Consider the following 16,868-nt stretch of genomic DNA (forward strand, 5'->3'; position numbering starts at 1 on the left):
ATTTTGGATTTTGAAATCTCACTACCGCCAATACCAGAGTTTGAAAATAAAAGTTGAAATTTTATATTCTCATTTTGGAATTTCAAATCTCAATACTGCAAAAACCTCTAGTTTGAAAGTATTTACATTTTCTAATTTCGAAAAAAAAGGCATTTAATAATCTGAAAATTGTATAGAAAATGTACAAAAACTAGCTTTTAAAACCTTCAATACCATTTTCTTTTTAAAAAAACATAAAATTTTCGCTCAAAAAGAAGGCATTTTATACAAACAAAACAACCTTAGATGTTCTAAACTATAAATTCTGTAAGATCTTATAGTCAAAGTATGAAATATCCATTACACCATTAGGTTGCAAAGATATAGGGATTAGAAAAATTTAATTAATTATATACATAAATATAAGAGCGAAGAGCTTTATTATAAAGATAATAAGTTGATTTTTTGAAATAATTCGTTAGTTCTTAAATTTTGAAAGTAAAATATCTGAACAATATCGCTAAGTTTACATTAAAATATTTAGCACTTAAATATATTGTAACTAAAATTCCTTACAAAACATTTACAGTAAATTCTAAAGCTGTTGAAAAACTCAAAGCCTTTGAAATATTATAAAAATATGTTTCAAATTTTAAAAAAAGACTGTAATCATGATTTTAATCTTTAGTTTTATTGTAAACAATAATTATCTTATATACTGTAGAAAATATTTTACAAAAGATGATCCTCTGCGCGTGAATCTTGTATGCACTTTAAAATTGATTTTGAACTGTCATCTTTAGAAATGGTATTCAAGAAAATCCAAAAAGTGCAAATATTGCATTATTTCGTAGATTTTCACATCATCTTAAAATATTTACAGAAAAGTTCACAGTTTGCAAAAGAAACTTTAGGCTTTAAGAATTAAACCTAGTATTTTTAGGTAAGACAGTCCCACATTAATATACTATATAATATATAATATACTAAATCACGTTACATTAATATACTATATAATATATAATATACTAAATCACGTTACATTAATATACTATATACTATATAATATACTAAATCACGTTACATTAATATACTATATAGTATATAATATACTAAATCACGTTACATTAATATACTATATAATATATAATATACTAAATCACGTTACAATAATATACTATATAATATATAATATACTAAGTCACGTAACTATTTTTTTGTGAAATTGCGGGTTTTCTAGGAAAACCACTGAATGTATTATTACCTGAACATAAGTTCTCTCCGTCTCTACCAGTTCAAGTATCACTTTGCGTAATTTCTCAGCGTCAGACAGTTGCCTAAATGCGTATTGCGTAAGTTAAAGGGATTGTTAGCAAAATTTTGAAGAAACCATTACAATTTACAAATCTTTATTTGATACTTTTTAGAGTGAATCATTAATAGCTTAATGAAGGATAACATTGAGTCCGTTAGTATTTACGTTAAAAAAAATAAATTAAGAATCAAAATAAATCAACAAAGATTTTGTTCACCCCTTCCTAAACTCATAAAAATATAGAAGTATGTAAAAATAAAGATATGAATATAAATATTCGTAAATTAAAAAAAATAATGTCCACAAATTTTGCACAGATTTTTAATATATATTTTATTAATAAAATATTGACATTGAATAATTGAAATCGTTTTTAATTTGAATAAAATTATATTTTATATGAAAGGTCCTATAAAGTTTCAATAAAAATAATAATTTTATAAACTTCGTAACTTCCTACCTTGGTGTTCCTATGGGAAGTGTGGTTAAACTAACCACACTTCCGGTCGGGCTACCCAGCCGGCCGGTCAGACTGCTCCCTTGCTGCTGCCGGATCAGTGCATCAACATCAAGTGCTGGTTGGTTACCTGAACAGTGCTCAGTAGACGTCAAGTTCCCCTCCATTATTAAAAAAGAAGTGGTATGTCCGATTCAAAACAGCACCCTTTACTTAAAAGATCTGACTGAGCAAAACAATGAAGTTGTTTTAATTTTAAATCTTAGAATTGATAATTTTTAAACTGTTTTTTTTTGTGATTTTCTCAAAAAGAAAAAAGAAAAATTACAGAATTCAACAACTTTAAAGTTTGATAAAACGACGATATCTTTCCCACTGCTGCTCAGGTAAAATGTACCATTGTGAATCAAGCATAAAACACATAAAATGGTGGGTCACTTAAAAATACGTTGACAGTCCCTTTAAACTAATTGAATAAACGTTGTGTGCGGACAGGGTTGAAAGGAGCTGGTGCAAATTACATAAAATGAAAATAAACTTCGACATTGATTGATTAATTGGAACAATTTTGATAGGATCCTTTTTTCATAGGATGGTAGATAATGCAATTCGTCTCCAGAGCCCGTGATTTAAAAGCTACGGCTCGGGTCGTTATTCCTTTAACCCAGCTTTAAGACCCAACTCGGACGACAGCTTGTGTGACATGATTGACAGCTGCGAGATCTTAGACTCGACTTACAGAGTAATATAGGCCCAATGATAGTAAAACCGACCTTAGTTAGTTTTAGTGGAAAATAAGGCTCAATGTTGAGTCTTGTTCTCCTCAAAACCCGGAATGTGCCAATTCCAACCATGCAAATCTGCCCAAAACATTATTAAACCGGTTTTGTGAACTCAACTCTGAGCAAAATTAGATTCAACTTAAATCCGAAAGCCCAAACCGTAAATAAGGCCTAAGGGCAGCTCAGACCTGAGTTGTATTTTCCGGAATCTTTTAAATCGCGGGCTCAAAGCAACCAAAATTAACCAACCTCTGCAATAATTTAAAATCTTGGATCCACATAAACATGATGTTAATCAAATAAGATTAATAGTTTGTGACCAGTGTCATGCATGGAGCGGACTCTTGCATGGGACGGACTCCAACTAAAGTTTTAACCATTTAAACACACTGTTACACATAACAAGCAATGTTACGACATTTTCCGATATTTATAAATGAATTTTGAAAAGTATATCAAAATTATTTATGTCTAGAGCAAATATTAATGACTTGATGATTTGAAAGGTAGACGACATTCAAGAGGAAACAACCTTTTTTGCCTTTACCCCTTTGAAATACATTTAAAAAACTAAATGCGTATTTTATTTATGTCAACTAATAACTTTTAATGTTTTTAACATTGCTCATTATGCCTAACGTTGTGTTGTAAAACTTTAGGGGTCGAGTCCGGCCCAATGCGCGCAAGAGTCCGATCCATGCAGGTCACCAGCAATGAACGCGATATTGAAGACACATTATCTATTAAGGAAGTATAATTGCAAGCCACTTTGAGCTAAATAGAAGGAGAAAGCCAAATTTATGCGACAATATTGGTACGACTTTGAGCCCTCAAGGCCTTATCCAGCTTAGATTTTACGAATGAGTATTAAAAAAACAGATGTCGTCGTGTACATATAACAAATTAAAAATATGTTCTTCTCAAAGCTTTTGAATGAAAAACGTTCAGATTGAAAAAGTATAAACATTTCAGCCTTACATGCAATTTACTTAAGCTTAACAGAAAGCGAAAAACTAAATTAAATCATGTAATTTTTACTTTATTCAATACTCAAACTCATCAAACTAATTCTAATGTGAACTAACTGCGTGATTATAAACAGGCTGCTGAAAAACATGTATTGTGATATTGTTTACCTATTATATCTCCTCCTCTAGATTTAGGATGGGGTATTGTTATACCACCAATTCCACTATCCCGCTCACTGTGGATATACCCGCTACCCCTAGATAAATAATATGTATATATAACAATTCCACTATTCCGCTCACTGTGGACATACCCGCTACCCCTAGATAAATAATATTGTTAAAATTAATTCGAAATATAAGGAAGACGATTTTTCCGACTCAAATTGCCGTAGCCTTTTCTCTAGATGTTTGCGTACTCAAGATCTATTTCCTCCACGTAGTGCTCACATGTCAAACCCCGCTTCTTCTCCCCCCCCCCCTTATACAGATCCCAGCCCCGGCAGTCAGCCGAAAACACCCGAGATGATNCAGTAATCAAAATAAGTAATTATAATTGTTCAATTAAAATATATCAATAAAAAATCAATTACAAAATAAATGTCAATTAAAAGATCTGGCTGAATATGACCACCAGTATTTGTGTTTTATCTAACTATCTGACTAAACATGCAGCCACTGGCTAAGTGTTCCTATCTGATTGAATATAACCTACCTATCTGATTGAATATGACCTACCTATCTGATTGATGATGACCTACCTATCTGATTGAAGATGACCGCTACTCCTGTCACTTCTATCTGAGGGAGGAGCTGTAGATTCTCCGTCGGGGGAAACATTTTCCTTATCTAAACATAAACAAGGTTTAATATTTCCTTATCTAAACATTAACACGGTTTAATATTTCCTTATCTAAAAATAAACAAGGTTTAATATTTTCCTTATCTAAACATTAACCAGGTTTAATATTTTCCTTAACTAAACAAAAAGAAGGTTTAATATTTTCCTTATCTAAACATAAAAAAGGTTTAATATGTTCCTTAGCTAAAAAAACAAGGTCTAATATTTTTAATACTAATAGAAAAAGAATTAGAAAATTAGAGTTCTTGGTCATACTAAACCAAGCTACTGCTGGTGGGACAAGTCGAATAGTCCTATGATAGGCCAGGTACAGTAAAAAGTCTGTCTGTGATATCAAAGATGAAACCAAGCCGGTATAGGATAGGGTCGGCCCGGTACAGTACAAGGGGTTCGGTCCGGTTCGAAGTCAAATCGACCGTAGTCCACCGTTAGACAAGGCAAAAAAATTTCACTAGAAGGGGATTATTCATTTGGCGTACCGTCTCGTTTTGCCTCATATAGTACTGAATGCTTGCGCTGGGTAGTTTAAATTCGGCCAGGTACATGAAATGAACTTGAATGTACCGTAAAGGGCTCAGTTCCTTAAATTAAAAATTGAAAATCAGACTATATATTTTCTACTTACTCCATTTAGGGGCAGGTACAATCAGGCTGGAGATTACGTCTTCATTCAATGCACTGTCCGAGGGGGGAGGGGGGCACACCAGGGAATCTAAAAAAAGTATTTTTTAACAATTTATATTTGTTTTTTTTTATGTGTAGAGATCAAGGCTATTTTTACTTCTGATCATGATAATGATAATCTGAAAGCTAGGGTAGAAATTTAATGCCGCGTAGATTAAAGACGAGGCACTTTCCTCTATCCTCAAGTTCCCCCAATTTACTTAAAAGCTAAATGTATTCTCAAAAGCTTGAAATTAATGAATGCATGAAGAATGACAGTTACACTGGAAATGAACAAAACAGAATTGAATATTTATAAAGAAAGAAAAAGTGAAGTTTTTAATCCATTTCCACAATCCCAAGAATTTAAGGGGATTAGAGGATTAGAAAGAAAGTAAAAGTAAAAACAACTCTAAATTACAGTAATAACCAGAAAACTGTGGAATAGGAAGACGACATTAGTGCAACACTGAATGGCATTTGATTTTGTTATAAAGCAAATGGCCTTACTAGAAAGTTATAAAATCACTAATTAAGTGAAATGGGTCTCCTGACACTGAACAATTTCTGTGCCTCATGTTCATTGGACTATTTCAAGTCGTCTTTCTATTCCACAGTTTTCTGGTTATCACTGTAGTCGCGCATAGTTTTCATTTTTTTTTAAATTTTGATTAAATATTTTTTGTGAACCATATCATTAATCTGTAATAGCTAGGCGCAATTGAGACATCTTAAAAAAAGGGGGAGGGGGAGAAAAATTTGTCGTTTTTTCTTTGTTGGAAATTTAATTGGGAACATTTTTTTCAGAAACATTTTTAAATTAGTATGCAGTCAAAACATAAACAAACAAAATGTGAACATAGCAGACGAAACTCTTACAGATTACAGCTTTCTCAGTAGGTATCACTAAACTAAATCAAAGAATTATTTAAAAAGACGATATCGAATTCGTCACTGAATTCCCATGTTTATTGGGACACCCTGTATGATAAAGATATATTCACAGAAAAATGAGAAATTTTCAAAACTCAAAAGTAAGAAGGTGTTTAAAGACCGTTGTTTAAATAAAAATATGTGTTTTTTTCAATCTATTGTTCTTTGCGTTGTTAAAACCAAAATTATTAGTCATAAAATAGATTTAGGATGCATGTAAAATTGTACAATGTACATACCTGCAGTACAGATTCTATGTACATCATATCGAGATCTGATACAATTGCCCCGTTTATCACCATTATCTCATCAGCTTTTATTATACCTAAACATTCATTTCTTCAATTTTTGATTAAAAACTGTTGGTATCCATAAAATAAGAAGACGCTTTTTAGACTATAGTTTACTGAATGAATTGATTTACAATTACGAGTGGTAAAAAGTTTTGCTTTAAACAAGATCAAATACACCTAGGATTGCTTAAGTAAAGTCTTACTATTTCACGGTATTTTGAGTCCTTTTGTATAAAAAATAAATATTTTGAAAATATATCCCTGCAAAGCCCACACGTTTGGGTTGTTTGAAGATTTCACCTTGAAAGTTAAGGAAAAATAGTTTTTTTGTTTGTTTAAAAGTTTTATTGTAAAAGAAAGTGCACAAAACTATTCTTATTAAGAGCTGTGAAATCTTAAATAATTAACAATGTTACAAACAATTAATAAAACTTTAAAGATGACCAAAAACTGTTATATAATAGTCTGTATAGTCTAAAAACTGTTATATAGTAGTCTGTATAGTCTAAAAACTGTATTATAGTAGTCTGTATAGTCTAAAAACTGTTATATAATAGTCTGTATAGTCTAAATTTTGATTACCATTCCTCGAAAATAATTTTCCAATAATTAGTCTTTAGGATTAAATAGAAAAATAAAGCCGTAAAAATGTAAAAAGCACTGAATAAATTCCATTTAGCCTTCTCTTGTGGAAACCTTGTAGATTTAACTTTGCTAACTTCATAGATTTGAATTCTCTGAGAAAAAAAGGAATTGTAAACAATTTGAAAACATTGTAAAGTGGAGACTGCTGTGAAACTTCTTTAGCTTGTCAAGACAAAACATAATAATTCTATTTTTATTTGAGAGAAAGCATTTATCAACTTTTCAGTTTTTCAGTTTTCATCAAGAAAACCAGCTGAAACAAATAGTTTAAGGGCTTTAATTTAATTCTTAATTTTTGTTCAGCAATGTAAGGACTCTTATTTTCCCTTGATTAAAGACGACCGAAGCAAATTTGTAGAATATTGGGGGGCATTACACTACACCTCGCGCAAAATTAATTTAAAACTAGCTTTTACCGTTTTCCATCGCTACACTCGTCTCTTCCACTCTGGATACATAGCAGCAAAGTTCATCCTTAAATATATTTACATAATTAACATTGAAAACGGAAAACTCTTAATTGAATCAAAGTAGAAGAATTCAGAGTTGCCTTAAATAAGGAATTGAAACATTCAAAAAAAACTAAAGACCTGTACTGTTATAAGAACTAAAAGTAAAGAACTAAACTATTTTAAGAACTAGATCTATTCTAAGAACTAGAACTATTCTAAGAACTAGAACTATTCTAAGAACAAGATCTATTCTAAGAAATAGAACTATTCTAAAAATTAGAACTATTCTAAGAACTAGAACTATTCTAAGAATTAGATCTATTATAAGAACTAGAACTATTCTAAAAACTAGAACTATTCTAAGAACTAGAACTATTCTAAGAACTAGATCTATTCTAAGAACTAGAACTATTCTAAGAACAAGAGATCTATTCTAAGAACTAGAACTATTCTAAGAACTAGAACTGTTCTAAGAACTAGAGCTATTCTAAGAACTAGAACTATTCTACGAACAAGAACTATTCTAAGAAATAGGACTATTCTAAAAATTAGAACTATTCTAAGAACTAGAACTATTCTAAGAACTAGAACTATTCTAAGAACTAGAACTATTCTAAGAACTTGAACTATTCTAAGAACTGAAACTAATTAAAAAATGGAAATTTTCAACAATAATATTTTTTCGGAGCTAGTAGGAAAGTGTTTTCTTGTAATGCATTATCAGTGCTTTTAACATAAATAGTTAATGTTTGTTTTTTCCCTGGCCTTTTATCCAATAATAAGATGAATCCCAATATTCTTATTCATTGGGATATTTATCATTTTCCTATATTAACACCAATAAACCAAGAAAACTTTACAAATCTTATGAAACAAAAATAAGCAGTTTTTTCATACAGAAATCTTATGTCAAACAATAATAACAAGGGGACTAAAGAATTTCTCGTCAATTTGATTTTCATGTATATTTGAACAAAGTCGAAAACTTTTAAATGAGGTGAACTTAAGCTCTGAATTTAACAGTCCAATTAGTACATTGCTATTTAGAAACGTATTGGAAAAGCCATTTAAAAATTAGCTATTTTTTTCTTCAAGAAGTGGAATCGTTTGAACCATACCTGCTTTTCGTTGTTCTCAACTAGTTCAGCCTCTACGGAGAACCCCCACATTACCTCAAGGGTACTTCTAGCTAACTCAACCTGTACAATACACAGTACACTAAAGAGTAAACGTTACACAGTACACTATATTGTACACAGTAAATTCCTATTGCATACTGTATAGTTCAAAGAACAATATAATAGTACAATAGTACATGGCTCAAATAACACTAAATAGTACATAGTACACAGCACACTATATAGAGCACACTATGGTTTGGAGAAAAATCAAAACAAAGTTTTGAAATAATAATAACGAATTTAATAATTTTGATAATAATAATAATAGAAATAATAATATAATAATAATAATAATAATCATTTGTCTAACCTGGTAAAGAATCTTCCCACAGACCTCCACAACCTCGTGTGTTGCAAGCTGAACAAAATATATATTTACCAATGGGCAAATCAGATTAACATAAATAAGCACTGTTATCTTAAAACTCTCTCTTTGATAAAAATATGGATCTGATAGAATTGCAAAGGATGAAAAATAATTGTAGATGACGGGAAAGTTGGATCATTTAGAAACTTTTAATATATCAGCTGAATAAAGATATTGAATAAAAGAGAAAAGTTTTTTCTACACATGTTATCTTTTTTGATTTTTGGTCGAAATATTTGAAATATGATAGCTGAGAATTTTTAAATTAGAGAAATTGTGTTAAGCTAGGTACATGAGTTCAAGAACCCCTATGTGCCACTGAGATCAAGAGAACTAGTTGAACTAGTCTAACCTAGTTCAACTAGGCTTCAAGCAATTTATAGATTCCGACCATTTCAAAATATCACATAATGAAAATGAGACCCTTTCTGTATCTATATCGGCATTCAAACATGTTTTCAACTCCATCGAAAAATCCGGAACTATTCCTTTTATTTGACAAGATTAAATGCCAGGCGCTGCCGATGGAATTTAAAAATAATTGACCGAAAACGATCTCATGTGTAAGCATGTAGTCTGAAGAATTTCACATTTTTACAACATTTTTATCTCTTTAATTGATTCGATTTGGCCGTCCTAAGGTAACATAAATACACACAAAAATCCATGCATATTTCGTCACATTTGTTTTTGTCACAATCATTGTTTCTTGCAAAGGAACTGAGTTTTGCCACTAACTCGAATTTTTTATCCCTATATCTTTGCAACCCGATGTCGCAGACCTTTCAAACTATAAATTCTGTTTAAATAATTGGTTTGAAATGTCAGCTGTTTACGCCAAATATATAGGAATTAGAAAAATTGAAACTCAAACCTGTTTCTTTCTTTGTAAAACATTCCAATATATCAATAAAAGGCCTGAAAAGCAAGACAGAAACCCCGAATTTATCATTTAACCAAAGAGTTAAAGGTCGTCATTAAATTCTCATCTGTTCTGGAGGACCATGTTTAAGAGTTATGAAAATATGGATGATTGTTAGATTAAACATTATTCAGTGAATGTTAGGGTTTACAAATATAGGACTATATTTGTAAAGAATGGATGAAAAGTCCAACCTCCAGTAGAACCGGATGCTTGAGTAGGAGAAAGATTGAGAAATGTTTTCTAAGTTCCTCTCATTAATGCCTTTGTATACCAAGTGGGGGGGGGGGAATCCGATAATTCACCATCCAATCAGCTTATACAGGGTGTTCAAGGCCAATCAGCTATATACATGGTGTTCCAGGCTAATCAGCTTTATACATGGTGCTCCAGGCTAATCAGCTTTATACATGGTGTTCTGGGCTAATCAGCTTTATACATGGTGTTCCAGGCCAATCAGCTTTATACAGGGTGTTCCAGGCTAATCAGCTTTATACAGGATGTTCCAGGCTAATCAGCTTGATACATGGTGTTCCAGGCTAATCGGCTTTTTACAGGGTGTTCCAGGCCAATCAGCCTTATACAACGTGTTCCAGACTAATAAGCTATATACAGAGTGTTTCAGGCCAATCAACTTTATACATGGTGTTCCAGACTAAGCAGCTTTATACAGGGTGTTCCAGGCTAATAAGCTTTATACAGGGTGTTCCAGGCCAATCAGCTTTATACAGGGTGTTCCAGGCCAATCAGCTTTATACAGGGTGTCCCAGGCCGATCAGCTTTATACAGGGTGTTCCAGGCTAATCAGCTCTATACAGGGTGTTCCAGACTTATCAGCTTTAGACAGGGTGTTCCAGGCTATTCAGCTTGATACAGGTACGCTAACACAGACACACGATCTTTCTCACAGACATACAAAATACGGTAGGGTTCAGTTCCTAACCCCATGAACTGAACTAAATTACTGGTTATGGATTAGATTTATGTCTCTCCCCTCTTCCGAAAAAGAACACTAAACACAGTTCTTCATCTTTAGAATTTATGTATATATGTATATGCATGTATAATGTCTATATACAATATTCGTAATAGGATAATAGGATAAACTCCTAAGAAACTATACATTTATATATAGTTTATATAGTCTCTATAGCTATCTATTTAAGCAATACGACATGGGACAATCTAATAATCATAAATAAAAAGACTGTTTACTATTTATTAATAAAGAGAATTAATGGCATTAAAAAATGGCATGTTCAATCTTAGAGCAGAAGGGCGCTATATGCCGCCATCCCCCCCTCTCTCTGCCTCCCCCCCCCCTCCTCCCTAATTCTAATTGAGAATTTTCCGGATAGCCCAACTTTGAAAGGAAGGGGAAGGGGGGGGGACTGGCTGTAACAAGTTATAATTTCAAATATTCCAAATAAACGTGATTAGAGCAATTGTGATCCTTTTCACTTAATAAATTGATTTACTTGTAAATCGCCAAAAACACATAAATTGCAAAAATGTCGTCTTCTTATTCCACAAATTTATAGATGTTATTGTAGCTACAAAATAAACTTACATATGTTTCGATAACATCAGATCTGTGAGGAACAAAATAGTTTACGCTTGGCATCTCACGGCGTTTCTTCACCCTAAATATCAATAATAATAATAATAATAATAATAATAATAAAGAAAAAATGTCTGTCCAAAAATTTTATAACACTGCGAACCGAAATAACAGTTATAATTTAAGTGGCATTTTTCGTTTCACTCATTAATCTGAACTTTGGCGACTTTCCTATTTTTTCTTGATTTATACTGTTTCCTCCTTTTAATATAATGCCATTTGNTGAATTTTCTTTTTTTTTCTATTTTAAAATTATTTTATTTTAGTCATTATCCCTTCCAATTTAAATTAAAAATCTTAACTTTCATTTCCCTCAATTTTTTCCTTATCAAAATACTCTCTGTGCTCTTTTTCTGCAGATACAATAAATATAAACATTATTGGAATAACCATACTATTATTCATCAAAAATTAATTGTTTGAAAAGTTTCTAACATATGCGTTTCTGCCATGATCAGAAATCTATTAATCGTACAGGGTATTTTTGACGAAGAAAAAGAAAATGGAAAGATAAGATTTTTAAATGAGATTAAAAAGGTTAATAGCTAAATTAATAATTTTAAATTATAAAAAAAAACGTTTAAGTTTTATTTTAAGCGCATTGAATATTTAGGATTTCTTTTAATTTTTCAATAAATTTTCCGTAATTATTTAGAATTTTTCAATAAATTTTCCGTAATTATTTAGAATTTTTCAATAAATTTTCCGTAATTATTTAGATTTTTTCAATAAATTTTCCGTAATTATTTAGATTTTTTCACCTAATTTCTTCCCGGATTTTCTTTATTACTTAACAAAGTATTGTTTTTGTTTAATCTATGCCAGGATATCTATTAATAAAGCTGCAAATAAACAATAACAGGGTTCTCTGCAAAACTTTGTTAAAATATTTTTATTTTGAACTTGAATAGTTTCTTTATTTAAGTGAAAGTTAGAAACACAAATTGTGTTTAATCCATTTTTTATTTATGATAAAAAATTGTAAAACCTTGACATCGCAACTCGTAGATTAAAGCAGATTAAATGTAATGATATTTTGCACAGCATCACACTGCAAGAAATGTTTTTGATTCGAAAAACAAATTTGCTTAAACGAATTCTCATGCCCTGATTCCTTGTTCTAGAGACAGAGTTTAATTTATTGGAGAGAGGTCGTTGAACTATCTACCGCCAGTTCAAATCCGCATCACCGATTAAAATTTAAAGATTCCTGAGAATTTGAATTTGAGATTTAGGATTTAAACCGGCAGTAGGTTCAAATATGGTTGGTTCCACTTAAAATTTTATTAAATTTTCAAGATTTAAGCCGGCGCTGAATTGAAACCGGTTTTTGGGGAATTTGAGACGTGGCTTAAATTCATTAAATTCGGACACAGAGCATATAATTATTAATGGATGCTATAGATTCTAGATTCGGACACAGAGCATATAATTATTAATGGATGCTATAGATTCTAGATTCGTACACAGAGCATATAATTATTCTATAGATTACCTGATAAAATGTTCATTTGGTGAAAGTCCTTGTTTAATGCAGCTCGCCGCTAGAAATTCTTCAACTGTCATGGCGTCGCGAAGATAGACAGATACACACTAAAATAGAAATATTTAGGATTGGATTCAGATAATCAGATTTGTCTGTAAAGGGACTGTAGTCGTAGTTTTGAGTGAGAGATGGATGTCCCTTAGGCCCTTTCATCCTTTATCCCCAGTTAAAAATAACTTTTTTGTGACTAAAGCTAGTAAACTTTAAACTATATTTTTGAAAAGCCCTTGAAAAATGGTTGTAGAAACATGTGTCACACTTTGATATTTGTTTAAAACAAAAAATATTTTTTTACATTTTTTTACTCTTTTTTTGGGCATTTTTTTCAACCTTCTCTAGCACCCAAACTACAGGGTGTCCCAATAAACATGGGAATTCAGTGACAAATTCGATATATCGTCTTTTTAAATAATTCTTTGATTTAGTATAGTGATGCCTACTGAGAAAGCTGTAATCTGTAAGAGTTTCGTCTGCTATGTTCACATTTTGTTTGTTTATGTTTTGACTAAACATTACAAGAAATATAAACACTACTGCAATATGATTTCGTACCTATTAAACCTTTGCAGATTCTTAACAAGTTATACAATATACAGATTTAGGATTATTCGTAAATTATGTTTTTCTGAGAATATAGACACAAAGAATTTGGATCCGGCTTTAGATTGCAATAAATATAAAGATTTTGGGGTCTCATGTTTTGTGGGTAGGTCTGTATTTGTGAATTCGGAGAAAGGAAATTTGTTTTCCGCCTTTTCGAATCCGTAAAAGAGATTTTAAACATCAATAGAATAATTTTATTTTATATTTTACACTGCTGTTTATACAACTTTAATCCTAGAAACCTTTCACCACAAGCTTAGAGACAAACATCTAAAATTGTCAAAAATCTGAATTTAAAGGGACTGTCGGCGTTATTTCAAATGACCCTCCATTGCAAAGATGGTAATGCCAGATTTAAACTGATTATTTTCAATTGTGGGTTCTCTTCTAAAGTGACGCATTTCTACTGCAGAAAAACATAAAAGGAATTATCAACAGAATGAAACGACAATATCTTCCACATTATTGATCAGAAAAAAGTTTAAAGGGTACCAAATCGTTGTGAATCGGACATTGCCATCTTTGCATTTAGGGTCACATTGAAATTACACTTTTCAATCCCTATTAATAATTAAGGTAGTGTTTGTGACAAACGAAAGGGAGTATTAGGCCAAACCAGAATTGAATTTGTGACAAACGTTTTTTCTCTCAAAATTTCTCATTACTTTGAGATTAGATGAATAAAAAATGGCACCAATAGTTATGAAATTATTTCCGGTAAAGCCATACCCCCTTATATATATTTTCTCAACCCCGCCTCTTTAAAGAATTCGATATCCTGCAAGAAATAAAAGTTTCTCTGTCACAGCTGTTTAAATCGTCAAGTTTTTGCGATGCAAATTTATATTGAAGCCAATATCCGAAACTTTGAACGTTACAAAAAGGAAATTTTACAATATGTATAATGCTTCACCATGTAAACAAACTCACTTCCACTTCTCTTTCCATTCTTACCCTCCTCCCAATTCCACTGCACTCCCACTTTCCCCCTTCATCCCACTTCCCCTTTACCCCCCCCTCTCCCACTTCCCCTTCCCCACTCTCCCACTTCCCCTACTGTACAAGGTCCAGGTTGAGAAACTCATAAAAATGCACACAGCACTTAATCTAATGTTCACCAACAGAGCCTGGCATCATGTGGGTTTATTCTTATAAAAACGAAATAAAGATATACAGGGTGTCTCAATTATCGGTAGAGTTTACATTTGCTTTGATCTGAAGGTCATTTTTTATGAACACATTTTTTGCAGTAACCAATATTAAATAATAGAACCTAGCCTTGATCATTGAGATCTCCAAAATTGTAATTTTTGGGAAAAGGAACATATGCCTAAAACTCAGTTTTTTAATCTATATCATTGGAACTATGAATTCTCTTCAAAGATAGAAATTAGGGTTTAAGACAGTAGTGATTAGTTCCTTTGTTAAATTGAATACTTGACCTTGACCTTGACCTTGAAATTGACCTTGAACTTGACCTTGCCTTGACCTTACCTGATTATCCGGGAGGTCAACTTGAACAAGTTTCTCTGCGTCCATGCTTCCACTGGAGTTATGCAAACTTCTCCGACCAGAGACAGAATTATTTCTGGAAAATATTGTTTCAGGAAATGTTCCCAATAAAGAAAGGGAGAGAAGGTGATATATAATCAAATTGTAATTTTGCTTTTATTTGATTTCACCACAACTTCCAAAAATGCAATTAGAGGTAGGAATACCGTGGGACCCAGGAAATAGTAGAGTAGAAACTAGAAATAAGTGAAAAAAGTGACGATTTTAAAAAGTCAACATGAAACACTGCAATGTGCAGTGTGGACAGACTAATTTCAATGGGTAAAACAACATTGAAATTGAATACACATAGTATTTAATATTTAATTTCTATTCCACAGTGTTATGAGGCCCACTGTGTACGTATAAAGTTTTGTTGAATTTATTTCAACTGAAGTTGGTGTGAGATGGGTTTAAACCAAAAATTATACTTTTTTGTCTAACAATGAAATGGAAAATTCAATGCTAATATTTTGAATATTCTTTTGAGTAGAATAATTTTAGTAGATTCTGATTTTTTTCCCTTTTCAGTAAAATGCATTTTCAGTGATGTATGCACATTTACATTCAAAGGGACTGTTCACTTGTTTGTGTAATTTAAAGGGAAGAACAAGAAAAAGTTGATTACGATAAAATATTTATCACATTTATCACAAAATATCAAAAATCTTGATAAGCGCAATTATAATTTAATTATCGCCATAGAATGTTTTCTTTCTTTTATACTTTCCCAAATTATAAAAAAAACTTATTTTTAAAAAAAAAGATGCCAATTCTGATGTTAACGTAACAGCAAACATTTCATCAATTAGAATGAAACCATCTTTTACGCATTTGTGACAAAGGAATTGAGTCTGTGTGTGAGAAACTTAAATTTTTTAATCCCTTTGTAACCTGATGGTGGATTATTAGATGCAACAGAATTAATATTTTTGAAGGTCTAAGATTTGGTTTGCAAAGATATAGGAATTATAAAATCCAAGTTTGGGCAAGGATTCAATTCCTATGAGATATATTTTCTTGATTTCTGCAATTTCCAGTTCAAAAATTGAGATATCCCTAACTGCATTTTCAAATTCTAACAAAATGGTCGTAATTGTTATTGCTTTATTGAAATTATGAATTGAAATATTAGATTTTATTCAAGCAACGGTGGATTAAGGTCAATTTAAATTCGACCCGGACCGACCCCTTATACCGGCCTTAGTTACTAGCGGCAGTTGTACAGGCCCGACCCTATCCTTTACCGGCTCGGTTTCAACTTTGATGGCGTGGGCCTATTTGCCCTACCCCTCTAGCTTAGTTTGTTGTGCCCTTGAATAAAATAGCACCTGGATAGCATGGGAGCACGTCGTTTTGTTGCACCCCTCCCTGCCAGCAGATTATTTAGTAAACTGGGACTCCTAAAGCGTTATCAAACATTCAAAATAATAAGAAATGGGACCAGATTTAATGAATTGCAAGAAGTAGTTGAACCGTGTAGACGAAGTTGAACAACTTCTGTTCGACTTGAACCGACGCACAAGAGAAGTGGTTCCCAGATATTTTTAATTTGAGTTTTTGTTCACAAAAAAAATATTTGTGTTTTTTTCAAAGGATGTAAAAGCTATAAAGAGTATGTTGCTATAGACATTGAACAAACAAAATGCTATTATAACGCATAATCAGTCATCTGTCACTCTAATCTAGACATCACGAAAATGCCAAGTTTTTGCGAAATAACTGGTT

The 16,868-nt window shown here is 31.7% G+C and overlaps 1 protein-coding gene across 1 annotated transcript in view; it reads right to left on the minus strand.

Annotated features, from left to right (window-relative positions):
* The window catches only part of LOC111710002 (protein still life, isoforms C/SIF type 2), a 59,980-nt gene that overhangs the window by 19,166 nt on the left and 23,946 nt on the right, over positions 1 to 16,868 (minus strand). Inside the window, exons 17-29 of the mRNA XM_023483997.1 lie at positions 16,472 to 16,543; positions 15,084 to 15,177; positions 12,936 to 13,033; positions 11,390 to 11,462; positions 8,841 to 8,888; positions 8,468 to 8,548; positions 7,314 to 7,371; positions 6,199 to 6,284; positions 4,989 to 5,079; positions 4,263 to 4,350; positions 3,670 to 3,758; positions 1,755 to 1,881; positions 1,244 to 1,316 (exon numbers count right to left, since the gene is read on the minus strand). Of these exons, the coding sequence (XP_023339765.1) occupies positions 1,244 to 1,316; positions 1,755 to 1,881; positions 3,670 to 3,758; positions 4,263 to 4,350; positions 4,989 to 5,079; positions 6,199 to 6,284; positions 7,314 to 7,371; positions 8,468 to 8,548; positions 8,841 to 8,888; positions 11,390 to 11,462; positions 12,936 to 13,033; positions 15,084 to 15,177; positions 16,472 to 16,543 (1,078 nt within the window). The remainder of the gene's footprint in view (positions 1 to 1,243; positions 1,317 to 1,754; positions 1,882 to 3,669; positions 3,759 to 4,262; positions 4,351 to 4,988; positions 5,080 to 6,198; positions 6,285 to 7,313; positions 7,372 to 8,467; positions 8,549 to 8,840; positions 8,889 to 11,389; positions 11,463 to 12,935; positions 13,034 to 15,083; positions 15,178 to 16,471; positions 16,544 to 16,868) is intronic.

The sequence above is a fragment of the Eurytemora carolleeae genome, unplaced genomic scaffold (genome assembly GCF_000591075.1).
Source record: "Eurytemora carolleeae unplaced genomic scaffold, Eaff_2.0 scaffold507, whole genome shotgun sequence".
Taxonomy (NCBI): Eukaryota; Metazoa; Arthropoda; class Copepoda; order Calanoida; family Temoridae; genus Eurytemora; species Eurytemora carolleeae.